The 21,708-nt window shown below is 34.4% G+C and overlaps 1 protein-coding gene across 1 annotated transcript in view; it reads left to right on the plus strand.

The window, feature by feature from the left end:
• Nucleotides 1-21,708, plus strand: part of LOC308635015 (tRNA (cytosine(72)-C(5))-methyltransferase NSUN6-like) — a 47,103-nt gene that overhangs the window by 12,233 nt on the left and 13,162 nt on the right. Inside the window, exons 4-8 of the mRNA XM_081269293.1 lie at nucleotides 3,382-3,491; nucleotides 4,876-5,029; nucleotides 6,860-6,941; nucleotides 17,459-17,578; nucleotides 20,819-20,963. Coding sequence (XP_081125419.1) covers nucleotides 3,382-3,491; nucleotides 4,876-5,029; nucleotides 6,860-6,941; nucleotides 17,459-17,578; nucleotides 20,819-20,963 — 611 coding nt within the window. The remainder of the gene's footprint in view (nucleotides 1-3,381; nucleotides 3,492-4,875; nucleotides 5,030-6,859; nucleotides 6,942-17,458; nucleotides 17,579-20,818; nucleotides 20,964-21,708) is intronic.

Genomic DNA, 21,708 nt, shown 5'->3' on the forward strand with positions numbered 1-21,708 from the left:
TTTAACTAAGAATATTTTCCCCTATAGACTCTAGGAGCCAAAGAATTATTGTTAGAGTAATGATTAGATGTGTATTTTAGAAATATAATACTGGTATTTTATTTATAAATGAATCGAACCCAGTGCCTCACGCATTTGAGGCAAGCGCGCTACAACTGAGCCCCAGCCCCAGCCCCTGTATTTTGTGTTTCTTAGACTACAATCAAAATTTCAAAAAGCTTTCTTTCAAAAAAATGAATTGCAGAGCTGGAGAAGTTAGGAATTTTAGTTTTTAGTTCAACAGTATGGTAAATGAAATAACCTGAATACATTTCTTCTACATATACCTAGGAATGTAATAAAAAAATAAAATGGGTCGTAAAATGCATAGCCAAGTGATTAGTAATAAAGTAAAATATTTAGGAATTAGGAATGGAGAGTAATGGGGAAAATAAAGCAGTCGAGTGATGAGTAATAGTAAAGTATTTAGAAATTAGGAATAGAGAGTAATGGGGAAAATAAAGCAGTAAGCATCTAGAGTAATATTAGAGGGGTGAGATTTGGAGAAAGAATGTCATTCATGGTTTTTATGTTTTGTTGTTTTGTTTTTTTTTTTTTTTTTTTTTTTTTTTTTTTTTTTTTTTTTTTTTTTTTTTGTACTGGAGATCTAACGGAAACTTTACCACTGAGCTACATACCCAACACATTTTTTCAATTTTGAGACAGGGTCTGGCTAAGTTACTGAGGCTGTCCTTGAACTTGCAGTCCTCCCATCGAAACCTCCTGAGATGCTGGCATTACAATAGTACACCACTGTATCTGGCCATTGATTGTTTTTTAAATTTAGAGTCTTTGATTTTTAATATGTGTTTAACACTGGGGACTGCGATCTGTCCAGCAATCATTATGAGACAGGAATTAGGAGGCAAGGAGTGTCTCTGTTAGGGTCTAGGTTAGAGAAAAAAAATTCTGATAATGCACTATGGTTCCATACCTCACAAAGGCTTGGAATTCAAATCTTATTACTCAAATGGTTTTGAAATCTACATTCTGGGAAATTGACATATAAATTGGGTCCCAAGCCAATTCTTCCACTACTTGGCACAAACCAATCAAAATCATTCTAGAATGGCACACTTTTAAGCCAAGCCTCACACTTTTCTCATCCTTAAAAGATAATTTAGGAATCAGACTATCATAGTGAAAATTAGTGTGTTCAGTAGACTACAGAAATAGAGTCCCCTAAATTCTAACAGAACTTTCTGGTAGAGGATATAAATCAGTTTTCCTAACTGATTAAAAACAAAAGAATAAGACAAAAAGGTAGAATTGATAAATAATTCATAGAAATATTGTTAAAATTAAGAATTCACTCCACAAACTAAACTTAGACCCAACTGATACAATTATTGAATTAGGTGATGATTCAGGAAATGATCCAGAATGCAGCAGAGATAAAGAAATTAGAAATATGAAATTGAAATTGATTAATGGTAAATGGAATGAAAAGACAGCTTATATTTCTAATGAGTCCCAGATATAAAGAACAGAAATAATGGAGACAAGACTATAATGAAAGCATTAAGAATTTTCTAGAATTGATGAAAGACAAATTTAAGAAGTACAAGTCTGAACCCAAAAGTAAAACAATGCATGTCTAAGTACTTCAGAGTGAAACTGTAGAACACCAAAGACATAAAGTTCTGAAAGTAATTAAAGGTAAAAGGAAACTGCATCAGTAACAAGTAAAGAGATGATGTATGTGTGAAGTCAGGTGCTAGACCCAAGAAGTCAGTCAAGCTGGGCATGGTGACACACATCTCCTATTGTCTCGGGAGGCTGAAGCAGGAGGATCGTGAGTTCAAAGCCAGCCTCAGCAACTGTGAGGTGCTAAATAACTCAGATCCTATCCCTAAATAAAATACAAAATAAGGCTGGGGATGTGTCTCAATAGTGGAGTGTCCCTGAGCTCAATCCCTGGTACCCAAAAGAAAAAAAAAGTCAAAACTTGAGGTAGCATTCCATAACTCAAGGAAAGTCAAGGCTTAGGAAGAAGAGGTTCAAACGTATTTTGGGATAGTAATTTATAAAGAACAGAAATTTCTCACAGTTCCAGTGGGTGGGGAATCTGAGAATAAGGTGCAGGTGCTTGGTGAGGTCTTGCTGTATCCTCACATGGTTAGAGGGTGTTAGAGCAAGAGAGGTGTTAGAGCACCCCTGGGTTTAAACCCTGGTACAAGGGAAAAAAAAGACAATTTGAGGTCATCTGAGGAATATAGGAGAGAAAAATATTGTGTGAGACTTGCTGAGTTTGAAGTTACTCTGAGACATCTATATATAGCTACCTGCAAGTAATTCAAAATATCAGTCTGGAAAGACTGAACATTAGAATTTGTGGCTTTATTATTTCAGTAAAATTGGACCTTGCTCTGTTGCCTAGGCTGCTATTAAACTTGTGGGCTCAAGTGATTCTCCTATATGAGCCTCCCAGGTAGCTGGTACTACTGGCATGTGCCTGATAATCTCAGCTATTTGGGATTATCAACCAAGTGATTATTGAAATAATGAACTTGCCAATGGGTAGAGCGCAAGGCAAGTAGAAACCATGGTGTGCTTGAGCAACATGAATAGGTGGGATCAGGTAGTGTAAAGTTGAGAAGTGTAGTGAGGTTTGATAATTGGATTTCAAGGAAAGATTATGGGACATGATTCATGTGTGAAATGTTGCCAACCAGGGAAGCTCATGAGAGACTCTGCTCAGAATTTTTATTGAAGATTGATCACATTAGGACCTTTGATCTTTGGAAAAAATCTCACCTAATATTAGAAATGATGCCAGATTTTAGTGGTATAAAGAATATGAGAAATTGAAAAAGAACTCAAAAATGTTGTATAGAAAAGATTTATCTGTCTAGATTTTAAAAAAAGTCACAATTTTCCATGCAACAATTTACCACTTTAGAAATCTTACTCTTTCCTCTTCTTTTGTGTGTTCTCTTCGGATTGATCCCAGTGCTGCACTCATGTTAAGTACTGTACCACAGAGCCACATCCTCGGCCCTAGAAATGTTTTTAATTTCTTGCATATTTCTCTGTTTTAGTCTTTGAAAGCAGCAAAAGTATCACAGTGCAATATGAAAATAGTAATGCTTATTAAGTGATTAACAGATTTTTATGCCACTCTCCTTCCTTCCACTAGATGGACCTCTTTCAATTGTTTTCTCAAATGCTCAGTTTTTTTTTGTTGTTGTTGTTTTCTATTCCTTTCAATTCAGCTTTCTCTTGTTTATTCAGGAAAGTCGAGGCAAAAGAAATTATTTATGTAGAGTTCATACTGAAACATTGAAAATGTTTGTAGGCGTTGGAGGAATATTACTGTTAAATTTCTTTTACTATTCATAGAAAGAATATAAAAAGACAGCAGTATGAAGCCATCGTTGGAGCCCAATGTGGTAATGCAGTATTAAGAGGAGCTCATGTCTATGTTCCAGGAATCATGTCAGCTTCAAAATGTAAGTATAAGTTTTAGGGTTCCCTAAAAATCATGTGTATTTTCAAATGGAAAATTTGGTATATTTCATTGAGATGTTGTTCAAATTTACCTTTGTTATGTATTTTTCAAGCTTAGCATTTAACATAGCCAGTGAGGAGTTTACCTGATAAGGACTAACAAAGTAAGCATGCACATAAAGCTTTCTGACAATTGTTTTCTCTGCACATAAGTATTTACATGGTGATATTTGTTTAAGGAGTCATTACTGATTAGTAGACAGTGTAAGTGAGATTCTGTTTTGTATTCTCAACTCTGTTGCCTTAAAACCTCAGGCTTCTCTCGTGTAATTTGTGAGGGTAATATGTAGAACTTGGAATCTGAACATTAGGTGAAATGTGATATTCTTAATTTATTCACTCAGTTGACAGCATATTGCATATGCTTACTAAGTTAAGATCCCATGGTTAACTGGTATCTTATTGGATTTGAAATCACAAGGCACTATTTATTTATTTTTATGTGGTACTAAGGATCAAACCCAGTGTCCCACACATACAAGGCAAGCAATCTGCCACTAAGCCACAAGTTTTAATCTATTGCAATCTTATTCTTCTCTGGGCTTTGATTATCTTGCATAGGAAGTAAATATTTTGATCTACATCAGAATTGTCAGACTACTTCCTGCAGACCAAATTGGGCCTATGTTTGTTTTTGTCTGGCCTTCAAATTAATTTTTTTTTAGAAATTTCGTTTTGAGGAATCTTAACATACATTATTTTTGTTGTTGTTTTTCATATCGAGGATTAAACTCGGGGGCACTGGATCACTGAGCCACATTCCCAGCACTATTTTGTATTTTATTTAGAGACAATGTCTTAGGGCCTTGGAGTTGCTTAGCGACTTGCTGTTGCTGAGGCTGGCTTTCAACTCAGTATCCTCCTGCCTCAACCTCGCAAGCTGCTGGGGTTACAGACATGTGTTCCACGTCCAGCTCTTAGCATACATTTTTGAGGAATCTTCCTTTGGAAGGAAACTTAAAGAGCTTTTGTATATTAAGCTAAGATACAAAGATTTACAGGAAATCTTTTAAAGAATGTGAGGTTTGGGGATCATAATTTATATGGAAAATATCTTCCTTTGCTCAGTTGAACATTTCCAACTAAAAGGATGTTTTAAAGACTACTCTTTTGTTTTCACTGAAAAATTTCTCCATTTAGATTTATTGTTGGGAATATTTTAAAGCCAAAAGATTTCTCTGTAAGGATTATATTGAGATAATTAGCAAATTTAAATGGCTTATTTCCATTGTTTATGTCCCTAGAGACCCTGATTGTAGCTTGAAGAACGTTTTGTTATTCTCCTAGAACATGGGTTAATGTAATCTGGTTTTCTTCCTTTCCTAGTTATGAAAGCTGGAGATGTTATTTCTGTGTACTCTGATATTAAAGGGAAATGTAAGAAAGGAGCCAAAGAATTTGATGGAACAAAAGTATTTATTGGAAATGGGATTTCTGAACTAAGCCGCAAAGAAATCTTCAGTGGGCTACCTGAAATGAAGTATGGTATTCAGTGCTATGGGAGGAATAAACATCCTTTGGGTGGTTTAAAAATAGTGTACACAATGTAAAAAATCAAATGGAAAAAATTATTTAATCCATAATCCCATGATTTTTTGGGAAAAAAAATACCTTTGGGTAAAAACAGTAAATAGGTTAAAAAGCCTACCTAAGCAACCAGTCACATGCTAATTGTCAAAATTTTACTTGTCCTTTGAATTTTAATAATTTTTGCATCTTTGAGGAACAGTACTTACCTTGATAGAGAGTGAATTAGATGACTCATCTAGATCAGTTTAACATTCAAATTTTGTGGGAAAAAAAGTTTGTGATTTTAATACAAAAAAAAATTTCCCTTTGATTCTAGAGATTGAAAGAAGGGGCACTCTGCCACTAATTTATATCCCTAGCCCTTTATTTTTGAGACAGGGTGTAACTAACTTGCCAAGCCATGAATTTATAAGCCTCCTGCCTTGGTGTCTTGAGTAGGTGAGATTACAGGTGTGCACAACCACACCCAGCAGAAATAGGTCTTTTAAATAAAAAAATTTACCAGAAAATCAGTATTCACATGAATATTTCTGTGAACAATTTATGTTTGTTCTTATTTTACTTAGTTCTTTCAGCTTGTTGTAGAATACTGTAGACATCTTCATTTCTCCAAAGTTGACATGGACATACTAAGATCTCTGCATTTATCCATCTAGAACTAGACCATATCCCTGATTCCTGGAACAGTGTTTTTCATGTTACAGCAGTTTTTCTGTCTAATTAAAACTCCTCTGAAGAAACAAATTATTGAATTTCCTATATTTAGATAGCAATACTTTCTAAATTGTGTTCTCCTTAAAAGGCTTTGGGAGTATGAAAATCATGCAAATGTCTTCTGTTTCTCTTTGAGTCTGTAATAGGGGATTGATATTTTAGTTCATTATTAATGGTATACTCTCAATTCTTTTATTTGTGGTGGTTCCTATTACTGTGTTGAATAATGTTTTCGGATCAGTGTTCTGAATGTTTCCTTTATTGATAGGAGTAGAAAGCAGCTATTACAAAAAAAAAAAAAAAAAACTATTGACTTTCTCTGACAGTGTTTGTATGCCCTCTCTCCCCCCTTTAATAGTCTCTGACTATCTTTGATTGCATTGTTTGTCTTTATGAATCACTGTCTACTATGCCATCTGTGTCCTGGCCCCTTCCTGTTCTGATCAGCTCCACTGCCACTCATAAAATGGGACATAGGTAGAAAAGGTCATATTGGGATTGTGTCAACACTTGGGCAGTTATTCTATAAAAAGTTGATATGAGAATGTAGTATGTAGATGTGCAGCCAGGGGAGCCTGATTAACCCAGGGGTGGGAGCCTGGTTAACCCAGAGGTGGGAGACTGGCAAAGCAATAGTCTTTGCCATTGCTCAGCATGATTCTAGGTATTTTTTTCATTTTTCATACAGGTACTGAGTAGAGTATCTTATAAACTCGATCATTCATGAAATGTTGATTAATTAGATAGACTAAGTTACCGTAAGTCAGTTACCAAAAAGATTAGAATGAATCAAAAATCAGATGTTCTTGGCTTTTTAGTTTATTAAGATATCTAAAGAAACTCTTGTGCCTAAATTAAAAACTTATTTATTTTTTTCCTTTTGATTCTGATGGGCTCTTTTACCCTACTCAAGGTAAACATTCACAAACAATTCTCAGGACTATTCAAAGTATTTTAGTGTTAAAAAAGGCAAATAATTTTATATTTGACATGCTACTTGAATATATTCATAGAAATATGTACTATGTAGTTTGTACACACTAATGTTAGTTTTCCTCTTTTTCAGAGGTATAGGCATAAGAATGACAGAACCAATATATCTCAGCCCTTCGTTTGACAATGTACTGCCCAGTTACTTATTTTTACAGGTAAGTATCTATAGAAGAAAAATATGTATGACATTGAAATATATTTTGGTGGATAACTCTAAATCTCAGTGTTTTTACTAAAAACATGTTAAAATATTTCTTGTGGTCTATTTATATATATTTTGATTAAACAGGGAAAATCTGAGTGTTCCTGCTTTTTTCCTTAATACATTTTTTGAAAATCTGTTTCTCTCTCCTTTATTCAAAGGTGACTTTATGACACTAAAATTACTGTTTTCCATCTAAGAATGTCAGTCCCTAAATAATGCACATATTTGATGTTCATTTAAGTGTTCCATTTGTCTCTTTTAGTAAGATTCTAATGGTTTAATGATATCAGATTTATGAGATGGATATCAGTTGCAGTAATAAGTCATCTGGTTTGCCTTTTCCAGTTTAGTAAGCAATTTCATTCATTAACTCATTTGTTACTATTTGCTGGTTAGATGATGATTTTCTCAATATAAGATGAAGATACTGAAAACCAGATCTGTTTTTGGCCAACTTCACACCACTAGTAGTTGGTAGAGTCTGATTACAAACTTAAGTTCAGTTGCCATGTGCTTTATTCTCTTTCTAGTATTAAACCAAAAGTTATTTACAAATTCAGAAATAATTCCCGTGGTGAATAATCAGAAAATGATTTATATTGTCATCTATTGGCACATTATTAATAATGTGAAATATTAGACTCTATAACTTAATACACAATGGCTTGTGCATCATTTTTGGTCATTTTGTTTGCTTAATTTTTGGTTTTTGCTTATTTGTTGTATAATCCATCTTCAAACACTTGTGATCATCTGACAATACAGCCATGCATCATTGCTTGCAGAATATAATACAATATTATTTCTCTCCTCAGTAAAAGAAAGGGCCATATACCTGCTTATCCCATGATTTAGTTTTGACTTTGGAAAAGAGAAAAATCAGTATAGTGCAATTTTTATATATTTTTTGATACTTATACTAGGATCACTACTTTCCCTCACCTGTAACCTTAAGATCAACTTGACAAGTACATAAAATATAAATTGTGAAACAGTTTATGATTCAAAATATTCAAGTAGCATCATAAAGTCATATTCTTTATCACTTAATGACAAGGAACATGACATGTTATAGCTAGAATGAATCTTTTGTATCTGAGGGTAGAATTTTTGTCACTTCCCTAATGAAAGCTGTTTTATTGTATAAAATGTACATTGATGATCTTTGGCCAGTAAACTTATTAAAAATGAAAATGGTAATACCAGCTAGCACTTAATTGAGTGGGTATTGCATTCCATGTGTCATGCTGAATGTTCTGGATACACTTTTTCATACGCTACTTATAAACCTTCAGTTTCATAGACAAGGAAATGGAAGCCTAGAGAATTAAAGTGTGTGCACATAGTAGACACTCAGTAATTTTCTAGTGGCTAAATTAGGGTTTGCTGATTGCCACATATAAATCAAGAAAGCCAGAATATGAATGTAGGTCTTTCTGACTTAAAGCCTTTGCTCTTGACCATATGCCAATGCTTACAGTGTGACTCTTGGAAGATCTGAATCACTTGCAGGGCCTGTTTCAAATGCAGGTTCTGAGCTGAGTAAGTGGGGGCTCCAGGTAATTCACATAGTCCTTAAGTTTCCCAAATACTTCTTTTACAACTTCCCAGAAATCCTTGTCTAGTGTTTAGTTTGTACATGATTAAATTTCCTTTTACAAGCTAGACAAGAGGATACACACCTGTAATTCCAGACTTGGAATACTGAGACAGGAGCCTTGTTAAGTTTAAGGTCAGCCTCAGCAACTTAGCAAGATGGTGTCTTAAAATAAAATTGACTGGGATCAGGGCTCAATGGTAAAGCGCCCCTGGGTTCAATCCCCAGCACCAATCAATAAATTTCTTGCCCTTTACAGACTAATTCAGAACCACCACATTTTTAATTGGGTCATATCTGATACAGTGAAATCTAAATAGCTTAATTTAGTGCAGGCCAGACCAGGAACTAACAGTTTTCTTAAGAAACATATCCACAGTCTTGCTATTGTGAATTGTGCTGCTATGAACATCGATGTAGCAGTGTCCCTGTAGCATGCTCTTTTTAGGTCTTTAGGGAATAGACCAAGAAGGGGAATAGCTGGGTCAAATGGTGGTTCCATTCCCAGCTTTCCAAGAAATCTCCATACTGCTTTCCAAATTGGCTGCACCAATTTGCAGTCCCACCAACAATGAGCAAGTGTACCCTTTTCCCCATATCCTCGCCAGCACTTGTTGTTTGGCTTCCTAATGGCTGCCAATCTTACTGGAGTGAGATGGTATCTTAGGGTGGTTTTGATTTGCATTTCTCTGACTGCTAGTGATGCTGAGCATTTTTTCATGTGCTTGTTGATTGATAGTATGTCCTCCTCTGAGAAGTGTCTGTTCAGGTCCTTGGCCCATTTGTTGATTGGGTTATTTGTTATCTTATTGTCTAATTTTTTGAGTTCTTTGTATACTCTGGATATTAGGGCTCTATCTGAAGTGTGAGGAGTAAAGATTTGTTCCCAGGATGTAGGCTCCCTATTTACCTCTCTTATTGTTTCTTTTGCTGAGAAAAAACTTTTTAGTTTGAGTAAGTCCCATTTGTTGATTCTAGTTATTAACTCTTGTGCTATGGGTGTCCTATTGAGGAATTTGGGGCCCGACCCCACAGTATGTAGCTCGTAGCCAACTTTTTCTTCTATCAGACGCTGTGTCTCTGATTTGATATCAAGCTCCTTGATCCATTTTGAGTTAACTTTTGTGCATGGCGAGAGAAAGGGATTCAGTTTCATTTTGATGCATATGGATTTCCAGTTTTCCCAGAACCATTTGTTGAAGATGCTATCCTTCCTCCATTGCATGCTTTTAGCCCCTTTATCAAATATAAGATAGTTGTAGTTTTGTGAATTGGTTTCTGTGTCCTCTATTCTGTACCATTGGTCCACAGATGCCCTTCAATAGATGAATGGATTAAAAATGTGGCATCTATACACAATGGAGTATTACTCTGCATTAAAAAATGACAAAATCATAGAATTTGGAGGGAAATGGATGGCATTAGAGCAGATTATGCTAAGTGAAGCCAGCCAATCCCTAAAAAACAAATGCCAAATGTCTTCTTTGATATAAGGATAGTAACTAAGAACAGAGTAGGGACTAAGAGCATGAGAAGATGATTATCATTAAACAGGGATGAGAGGTGGGAGGGAAAGTGAGAGGGAAGTGAAATTGCATGGAAATGGAAGGAGACCCTCAGGGTTATACAAAATTACATACAAGAGGAAGTGAGGGGAAAGGGAAAAATAATACAAGGGGGAGAAATGAATTACAGTAGAGGGGGTAGCGAGAGAAGAGGGGAGGGGAGTGGAGGGGAGGGGGGATAGTGGAGGATAGGAAAGGCAGCAGAATACAACAGACACTAGTATGGCAATATGTAAATCAATGGAAGTGTAACTGATGTGATTCTGCAATCTGTATACGGGGTAAAAATGGGAGTTCATAACCCACTTGAATCAAAATGTGAAATATGATATGTCAAGAACTATGTAATGTTTTGAACAACCAACAATAAAAAAAAATAAAAAAAAAGAAACATATCCAGTGGCTGGGGATGTGGCTCCGAGATAGAGTACTCGCCTAGCATACTGGGTTTGATCCTCAGCACCACATAAAAATGAAATAAAGATATTGTGTCCACCTACAACTAAAATATATATATATATATATATATATATATATATATATATATATATATATTTTTTTTTTTTTTTTAAAGAAACATTTCCAAAAGAAGAATAGTAAGTTTATTTTAAGAAGAATGTCCATCTTAAAGAATCATTATGGTTCTTGAATTTCTTTTCACAAATAGAAAAGTTCTCATATTTACAGGTAATGGTAATAGAACAAATTTGGAATTTCTAAATAATCCAATAGCCTTTTCAGACAAACATGAACAAAGGACTATAAAGTCTAGATGTCAATTAAAAGACCAAAAGTATAATGATGTGAGAAGTATCATCTCAAAGCACTTTTCAAGAGCTTCAGGTCATTGAAATAGATACTGACACTTCAATGTCAAATTGAAAATTCTGCTTGCTTTTAGGTGTCAGTTTCCATTCTTCTCTAAAAGCTAAGAGGCTGATAGTAGACATAGCATATCATTGCATTGTGGTTTTAGGAAGCAACATGATGTCTAAAAGATATTCAAGTTCTTTCGTAGGTTTTAGCCTACAGAGTCTTGATGTCTCACAAATTTTATAATTCCTTCATGCTGGTTATCAGGACTCTGGAATAAATTAGTATGCATCAAAACACTTCTAGAACTTAAAAGAACTTGTAGGTACCTAGGATCTGTTCTTGGAGATTTCCTAATTAAATAAAGTTTTATTTTGGAATTACAGAGTGGAATTTAAGAATTACAGAGATAATACAAGAATTCTTGTATGCTCTTTGCCTAGTTTCCCCTAATAGTAACAATTTTTTTTCTTTTTTCAATATTTTTATAGTTTAAAAAATTCTAATTAGTAACAAATTATGATGGTACATTTGTCATTGCTTAGAAAACCAACAGTGGTTCTTGGGAAATTAAGCTGGGAAGAACACTAGAGCCCACAAGTTTAAGACCAGCCTGGGTAATAGTGAGATTCCTATGTCATTCAAAACAAACAAAAACTGATACATTAAACCATTAAACAGTATCCCATGTATATTACAGCACTCCAAATGTGTATACCATATTACAATAAACTCTAAATTTGATTCATATTTCACCAGTTTCTCCCTTAACCTCTTTTTGTGTGCCTGTCTGTAGGATCCCAGGCTGCATTTAACCATTGTTTATTCTTTTTTTTTTAAAGAGAGAGAGAGAGAGAGAGAGAGAGAATTTTTAATATTTATTTTTTAGTTCTCGGGGGACCCAACATCTTTGTTGGTATGTGGTGCTGAGGATCGAACCCGGGCCGCGTGCATGCCAGGTGAGTGCGCTACCGCTTGAGCCACATCCCCAGCCCCCATTGTTTATTCTTAATCTCTTCTGGCCTGGGTAGTGGCTGTCGTTCCTTATTTCTAAAACCTCCATAGTTTTGAGACTAAGCTGTTTTGTAGACTCTCTTAGGAATTTTCTAATGTCTTCTTTTGATTAGACTGGGATTACTTTGTTTGGCAGAAGAATACCGCATATCAGGGCTGATATCTCTCTGGAGAATTTAATTCAGTAGGTCTAGAGTAGATACTAGAAATCTTTTATTTAAATTTTTTTTTTAATTTTGAACTTCACAAAAAGTATTTTTTTTGCAATTTTTATTGGTACATTGATTATACATAATAGTGGAATTTATTGTGATATATTTGTATGTGCATTTAACATAAATTTCATTCCCCAGTATGTCCCCTTTGTCTCTCCCTGGTCTCTGTCTTCTTGTCTACTAGTCTCCTATTTTAATGAGACACCCTGCTTTCTTTCCCCTCCTTTTTCTTTATAGCTTCCAGGTGTGAGAGAAAACATGACCCTTGGCTTTCCAAGTCTGGCTTATTTAAGTCAATATCATGTCTTCCAGTACCATTAATTTTTCTTCATTCTTCTTTATGGCTGAGTAAAACTCCTTTGTGTGTGTATATATATCACATTTTCTTCACTCATTCATCTGTTGATGGATAGACACGTAGGCTGGTTCTATTGTAGGGCTATTGTGAATTGTGCTACTATAAACGTGGGTATGCATGTTTCACTACGGTATACTAATCAGTTTTTTCACTATAGTATACTGATCAGTTTTTTTTTTTTTTTGAGAAATACCAAGGAGTGGTATTTCATATAGTGGTTCCATTCCTAGTCTTTTGAGAAGCCTCCCTATCAATTTCAATGTGAGTACACTAATTTACAGTTCCACCAACAGTGTATAAATATTACACTCCCATACACATCCTCATGTATTATTGTATTTTTGATGATTGCCATTCTAACTAGAATGTGATGAAATCTCAGTATTGTTTTGACTTGCATTTTCTGACTAAAAATAGTGAACATTTTCTTCATATTTGTCTTAAATTCATATTTCATTTGAGAAATGTCTGTTTAGTTCATTTGCCCACTTATTGATTGGATTATTATTTTGGGGGTCCTTTTGGAGTTCTTTATATATTCTGCATATTGATTGTGTCAGAAGAGTAATTTGTAAATACTTTCTTTCATTTTGTATGCTTTCTTTGTACTCTTAATTATTTACTTGCTGTGCAGAAGCTTTGTAACTTAATGTTATCCCATTTATTCTTGGTATTTGCTATGCTTTGGGAGTTCTATTGAGGAAGTTGTTGCCTGTATGTATATATTAGCATGTTTAACTGATGTGTTCTTAGAGACAGAAGAAGACGAAAAGACCTCTGCTGTTCTTGTTTAGAGTATTAATATTGTTAAAAAGGTAATATTACTAAAAGCAATCTACAGATAAAAATGCATTTCCAGTTAAGATGGCAATGACATCCTCAGAAACTAGAAAAAATTAATCTTAAAATTCATATGGAAGAATAAAAGACCCAAAGTAGCAAAAACAATCCTGAGTAAAAAGAGCTATCCTGGAGGCATTACAATACCTAATTTCAAATTATACTGTAGTAACAATAATTGAATGGTACTGACATAAAAACAGACAGCTTGAAAGTTTCTGGTGTAATTCCTAATTTTGATTCTGTTTTTTTTTTTTTTTTCTGGTGGGGTTGGGGGTGGTGTACTGGGGACTGAATTTACGGGCACTCAACCACTGAGCCACATCCCCATCCCCGTTTTGATGTAAAGACAGGCTCTCACTGAGTTGCTTAGCACCTCGTCATTGCTGAGGCTGTGATCCTCCTGCCTCTACCTCCTGAGCTGCTGGGATTGCAGGCATGTGCTACCATGCTGGACAAGTCTGATTCATTCTGAGTTGACTTTTGTGCAGTGTGAAAGATAGTGATCTGGTTTCATCTTTCTATATGGGTACATAGTTTTGCCAGCATCATTTGTTAAAAAGATTGTCTCTCTTCTAACATATTTCTGATCCTTTTGCCAAGGATCAGGTGACTGTACCAGGGTGGACTTGTCTCTGTGTCTTCTGTTCTGATCTACATGTCTCTCCCCCACCTCCTTCTGTCTGTCTGTCTGTCTGTCTGTCTCTCTCTCTCTCTTTGTCAGTACTGTGTAATTTTTGTTACTATAGTTCTAATATAATTTGATATTGGGTATTATGCCCCTGGTATTGCTCTTTTTGCTCAGGATTGCTTTAGCTACTCTAGATCTTTTATTCGTCCATATGAATTTTAGAATTTTTCCCCCCCTGGATCTGTGAAGGATGTCATTGCTATTTTGTCATTACTATTCAATATGCATTGAATCTGTAGATTGCTTTTGGTAATGTGGTCATTTTAACAGCATTAATTTTGTCTAAACAAGAACAGGTCAGGTCTTTTCATCTAGTAGTGTTGTCTTCAATTTTTTTCTTCAGTGTTCTGTAATTTTCATTATAGAGGCTTTCTGCTTGGTTAGATTTGTTTCTAAGTTTTTGTTTGTTTGTTTGTTTTTGAAACTACTATGAATGGAATTGCTTTCCTGATTTATTTTTCAGTGGATTTATTGTTGCTGTATAGAAAAGCTATTGATTTTTGTATATTGATTTCCTCCTCCCTCCCCAGTTCTGGTGTCACAATATCTTTTATTTTTTATTTATGTGATGCTGAGGATGGAACCCGGTGCTGAGGATAGAACACAGCGCCTCACATGTGCTAGGTGAGCACTCTACCGCTGTGCCATAACCCCAGCCCCTGATTTTTTTTAATCCTGCTATTTTAATAAATTTATCAGATGTAGTCATTTTCTAGTGGTTTCTTGAATCTCTTAAGTTTAAGATATCATCTGCAAACAGTGATAGTTTGACTTCTTTTTCTATCCCTTTTTTTTTCTTTCTTTTGCCCAATTGCTCTGGCTACAATTTCAAGTACTATATTGAATAGTAGTGGTAAGTGTCAATGTCCTTATCTTGTTCGTGACTGTAGAGGAAATGTTCTGTTTTTTTTTTTTTTTTGTTTAGGATGATATTAGCTTTGGGTTTGTTATATATACCTTTATGACATTGAGGTAAGTTTCTTCAATGTTTTTAACATGAATGGGTGTTAAATTTTGTTGGAGACCTTTTTTAAATTCTATATGTGATTAATTAATTTATTGATTCGCATATGTTGAACCATGCCTGTATCCCTGGAATGAAATCATCTTGATCATGATATACAATATTGTTAACGTGTTTAATTCGAATTGCTAATATTTTATTAAGTATTCTTCCATCTGGGTTGCATACATCAGGGAATTTGGTCTTTAATATTTGTTCATGAATGTGTCCTAGTTTGGGGATCAGGATGTCCCTTTTATTTTCTTGCCTAATTGCTCTGGTTAAAATTTCAAGTACTATATTGAATGGTTGTGGTAAGAGTTGACATCCTTGTCTTGGTCCTTATTTTAGAGAAAATGACTTCATAGAATAAATTTGGAAGGGTTCCTTCACTTTCTCTTTCATATAATAATTTGAAAAGTGTTGGCATTAGTTCTTCAAAGGTCTGGTAGAATTAGCCAAGAAACCATCTGGTCATGTTTTTTTCCTCCCCTTCAGCAATTTATTTATTATTTTTCTTTTTAAAAAATTGCTCATTCTTTTTAGTTACATGAGATTAGAGTATAATTTGTCAGTTATACAAACATGGAGTACATCTTATTCTAATTAGTATCCCAATCTTGTGGTTGTATATGGGTTTCTTTGTTGGAGCTTTTTATTACTGTGTTGATCTTATTGTTAGCTCTTGGTCTGTTTAGGTTTTCTATAGCCCCTTGGTTCAATGTAGGTCATATCTGTCTAGAAATTTGTATCATTCCAGTTTATTGCAATATAAATTTTCAAAAGTCCTTAGTAATCCTTTGAATTTCAGTGATGTCTGGGATAGTATCTGTTTTTCCATCTCTAATTTTATTGTCTTCTTTTTCTCCTGGCTGAGATATTTTCAATGGGGGATATTTTCCTACACACTCCTGTATTTATAATAACAGGCATGGGCTCCCCTTTGTAGGTTTTGGTGCTTTTGGCAAAGGGACACATGGCAGAGGCAAAATGCAACTCAACAGCTACGGTACATGGCTGCAATGGGACACCAAGACTGTGGCCAGTGGCTAGAGCTCAGGGCACTGATTCATTTATTTACTTGACAAATATTTATTGAGCATTCATTATATGCAAGATGCATATACATGTTGATGATATAGTAGAAATATTTAGACAAACAATCCACACCCTTATTTTCTGGTGTGTCTATTCTAATTGGAGAAGGAAATAGGTTTAGTATGTTAAAAGACAGTAATACTGTGGCCCTGTGGAGCAAACTAAAGAAAGTAATGTGGGAGAGGAATGCTAGATTGTAATAATTATGAGTGAAGCTTTATCAGCTATCTCTAGATAAAGCATCAAACAATTTTTAGTAGCCACATGCTTTAATGTTCTGTTTTGGAGTTCAGTTTTTAAGTATTGTTGGAATAAATTAGGCCCATGAAGATGAACTATTTGTAAATAGGTTTTAGTCTTTAGTGTAAAGAATTGCTTTTCATATGCCCTAAATTACATTGATTTTAATGCTTTGTATAGTCACAGGGAAAACTTGCTCATTCATAACTGCTTTTTCACCATGGATCTTCCTTTTTGAATTGCTAATCTTGGATTCCTTTGGGAAGATTGCAACCTTGTCAGTTGTAGAGGGTGTACTTATGGATATAATTTTAAGTATTTTGGTAGAAATTGAAAACTTTTGGCTTTAAAAATTACTTCATGTTTGTTGGCCTCTATTTATTTGCTTCCCCTTGCCCAAGAAATATTTAAAAATGGATTATTTTGTGATAATATTACACCTGTCTTACTCAGGGCTATTGTCCTGAAATAGCAGTCTTTATATAATAATTCAAATAACAATGATTTAATATTACCTACTGCTATCTCCATGATACCCACAACAAAATGTTGTGGGTATCATGGAGATAGGAACACAAACATGACTTCTGTGTGAATTTAGTGTAAATCGAGGATTCTTACGTTAGATGATGCGGTGCCCGCAAATTGTAAAGTCTACTTTTTTAGAAAAAGAGCCAGAGCATTCTCATATTTTATTCTCTCAAATATTGAGAACCACTGGAAGTAAAAAAAATAATAATAATAATTATTGTTTTGCTGATACCCAGAAAACATCAGGGAAGGACCCTGAATTGACTGGAAAATGTGTCCTATGTGTTTATGTGCAGGTAGATGTATTGTGTGAGGTCGTAGGATACTCTAGGAATACTGATCTCCTGACATTAGTATATTTATAGAAATTGTACTCTTAACAAATTTGGGGATGCTGTACTGAATTTACACTGAAGATTTCTTTATATTCTCTGGTTCTGAAATTAAAAATGATTTAGAATCATTGATAATCTATTGCATCGATGCTTTTTTTTCTTTTCAGAATTTGCCGTCTGCTGTAGTAACTCATGTTTTAAATCCTCAACCTGGAGAGAAGATTCTAGATTTGTGTGCAGCTCCTGGAGGCAAAACAACACATATAGCAACACTAATGCATGATCAGGTAAGACTATCTTCATAACAAAACTATTTGATGTATTACTTATTTCAGTGGTGAGGGTAGACTGTAACTTAGAAAACACATCTATACTTCTACTTCAGATTTATCCAAAGTGAAAATTGTTCAATTATGTCAGTTCACCAAACATTAAGTTCAGTAAACAATTATTTGTGAAGACTATCTAAAGACCCAATTGAATCCTCAATTTACTCTACATTATAAAATACAATTCTTTCCTCATATAATTAAGTTTGAAACATTTAAGAGATCTTTTCATATTCTTTCTTTTAAAGTTTTGCCCTTGTTCTAACTATTCTACCAATAAATATTGAGAGTATATTATCAGGGTGGAAATGTATATGTTGATATCTATACACATAGATATATATAATACATAAATAAACACATATAAATACTTACAGAATGTGTGCATCTTGAGTATCTTAAATCTTATTTAGTTTAATTATAAAATATGCTTCTTTGTAACAATGCAGGTAAGTGTGATCTTGGATAACTTTGGTTGAGATCTTATTGTTTTCCTATGAATGTATATTTGCAAAGTGCTTTATCATGGACTGGTTTTATCTGTTTTCAAAACTCATTATAGCCTTATAGCCTACAATTTTATTTAATTGGAGAAGTATTTAGCCATCTGATGCCATCTTTTGTTTCAAACTCTATAAAACTAAATGGTACCTAAAATCTGAATACTTACCAGTTTCTCAGTCTAAAGCCCTTGATTGGTTGGTTGAACACTCTTTAGTACTTACTTTGTGTTAGATACTGGAGATAAAGCATTGATATATTTATGTGTTTAATTATACTCTTCTTTGCCTAATAGGAATTTAAGTAGTGGCAGGAAAAACTCTTGAAGGATAAATATATTAAATACCAATAGTGTTTCTTAAAAAAAATGCCAACAGTGTTTAAAATAAAGCACATGAAATAGAAGGGTTTATTTTGTGACTATAGATTTTAATGCAAATCCTTTTTCAGTTTTCTTGAAACTTTAAATATGCAGATTGAGGGACTGGGATAGTGGCTCAGCAGTAGTACATTTTCCCAGCATGTTCAAGGCCCTGGGTTTGATCCTCAGCACCACATAATAAATAAATAAATAAATAAAATAAAGGTATTGTGTCCAACTACAACTAAAAAATAAATATTTTAAAAATGTACAGATTGATTATGATATGATCTGACAGTGAAAATAACCGCCTTTTAATTTATGACATGTTTATTATATTTGCCTGATGGCTATTATTCATACATACTTTATTCTCTCTAGTAAAGTCTTTCCAAAGAGAATCTGAATATTATCAATATATTCATTTTCAGCCAGTTTCATAATGCTGGGTAAAAATCACATCGAGGTAAAGAAGACAAGTAAATATGAACATTTTGAAAAATACTCAAACACAATATTAAAGTGATGAAAACCAAAAAAAAAATCTAGGGAAATTATTAGCAAATTTTATATTATCAGTGTATGCCCCTGAGGCATATATCATAGACAGATGATATATGCAAAAGGAACAAAAGAAAATACATAGAAAAGTCAATTGCACCATTTTTGCAGTAATCATTTCATAGTACATTTTAAAGTATTACAATGCATTCTTAAAATTGTCATCTTTCTTAACACAAATTTTATCATATAAAGTAATTTTGAAGTGTTTTTAATATCAATTCCAGAATATTTTGCTGGGATGTACAGAGGTTTTGGCTCTTCTTTTTCTGCCTTTAGTTGCAAGAATTTATACGAATTTTGTGTGACTAGCTCAAAAATATTAAAATGACTATCAATTTTATAAGTAACCTTTATTGGCATATAAAGGCACTTTAAGTTAGATGTCTCATACATTAGTTCATCCTTTTTGAGAGGTGAGGAAGTCACATCAAATTGGTGATTTTTGATGTTTACTTTTAATAGGTGTTTTTGAGCTTCTTGAAGATTGCAAACACTATTTTCAGTTTTGATTTCTATTGATTAAAAGTAGCTAACTATAAGAAAGATTAACCAAGGACCTGAACAGACACTTCTCAAAGGAGGACATACAATCAATCAACAAGTACATGAAAAAATGCTCAACATTGCTAGCAGTCAGAGAAATGCAAATCAAAACCACCCTAAGATATCATCTCACTCCAGTAAGACTGGCAGCCATTAGGAAGTCAAAGAACAACAAGTGCTGGCGAGGACTTGGGGAAAAGGGTACACTTGTTCATTGTTGGTGGGACTGCAAATTGGTGCAACCAATTTGGAAAGCAGTATGGAGATTTCTTGGAAAGCTGGGAATGGAACCACCATTTGACCCAGCTATTCCCCTTCTTGGTCTATTCCCTAAAGACCTAAAAAGAGCATGCTACAGGGACACTGCTACATCGATGTTCATAGCAGCACAATTCACAATAGCAAGACTGTGGAAGCAACCTAGATGCCCTTCAATAGATGAATGGATAAAAAAATGTGGCATTTATACACAATGGAGTATTACTCTGCATTAAAAAATGACAAAATCATAGAATTTGGAGGGAAATGGATGGTATTAGAGCAGATTATGCTAAGTGAAGCCAGCCAATCCCTAAAAAACAAATGCCAAATGTCTTCTTTGATATAAGGAGAATAACTAAGAACAGAGTAGGGACTAAGAGCATGAGAAGAAGATTAACATTAAACAGGGATGAGAGGTGGGAGGGAAAGCGAGAGAGAAGGGAAATTGCATGGAAATGGAAGGAGACCCTCAGGGTTATACAAAATTACATACAAGAGGAAGTGAGGGAAAAAGGAAAAATAATACAAGGGGGAGAAATGAATTACAGTAGAGGAGGTAGAGAGAGAAGAGGGGAGGGGAGGGGAGGGGAGGGGGGATAGTGGAGGATAGGAAAGGCAGCAGAATACAACAGACACTAGTATGGCAATATGTAAATCAATGGAAGTGTAACTGATGTGATTCTGCAATCTGTATACGGGGTAAAAATGGGAGTTCATAACCCACTTGAATCAAAGTGTGAAATATGATATGTCAAGAACTATGTAATGTTTTGAACAACCAACAATAAAAAAAAGAAAGAATAATTATTGCAAGGATATCTTTTAAAAGGAAACACTTAAGTTATTTGCTGTAAATTTGATATGTTTGTTCAATGAGTTTGTAGAGTAGGAATGAGAGGATAGTGGGGAATACTAATTTTTCATCTGTTTTTTGTTTTTTCATGACTACTTTTGATTTTTTATATTAGGGAGAAGTAATAGCACTGGACAAAATATCCAACAAAATAGAAAAAATCAAGCAGAATGCTTCATTATTTGGATTGAGCTCCATCAAGGCATATTGCTTTGATGGAACAAAGACACTTAAACTTGATATGATTGAGAACACAGAAGGTGAGTTAAATTTTGTTACTTTTAATGAGCAAATTGTAATTGCATTTTTTTTTGTACCAGGGATTAAACCCAGTGGTGCTTAACCACAACCCACATCCCCAGCAGCCCACTCTTTTAAAATTAATTATTTTTTTTCTTAATTATGTATATATGACAGCAGAATGCATTTTGATTCATTGTACACAATTGAAGCACAACTTTACATTTCTATGGTTGTACACGATATAGTGTGTACAACCATATATGTTCACTCATATATGTACCTAGGATAATAATGTCCATCTCATTACACTATCTTTCCTGCCCCCATGTACCCTCCCTACCCTTAGCCAAAGTCCCTCCATTTTTCCCATGCCTCCTCCTCCCTCATTATGGATCAGTATCTACTTATTAGAGAGAACAGTTGGCCTTTGGTTTTGGGGGACTGGCTTACTTTGCTTAGCATGATGATCTCCATCTCCATCCATTTACCTGCAAATGCCATAATTTTATTCTCTTTTATTGCTGAGTAATATTCCATTGAGTATATATACCACAGTTTCTTTATCTATTTATCTATTGAAGGGCATCTAGGTTGCTTCCACAGTTTAGCTACTGTGAATTGAGCTGCTATGAACATTGACGTGGCTGTGTTACTATAGTATGTCGATTTTAAGTCCTTTGTATATAGACCCAGGAGTGGGATAGCTGGGTCAAATGGTGGTTCCATTCCCAGTTTTCTAAGGAATCTTCATACTGCTCTCCT

This window comes from Spermophilus citellus (assembly GCF_964194105.1).
Source record: "Spermophilus citellus genome assembly, chromosome: 16".
NCBI lineage: Eukaryota > Metazoa > Chordata > Mammalia > Rodentia > Sciuridae > Spermophilus > Spermophilus citellus.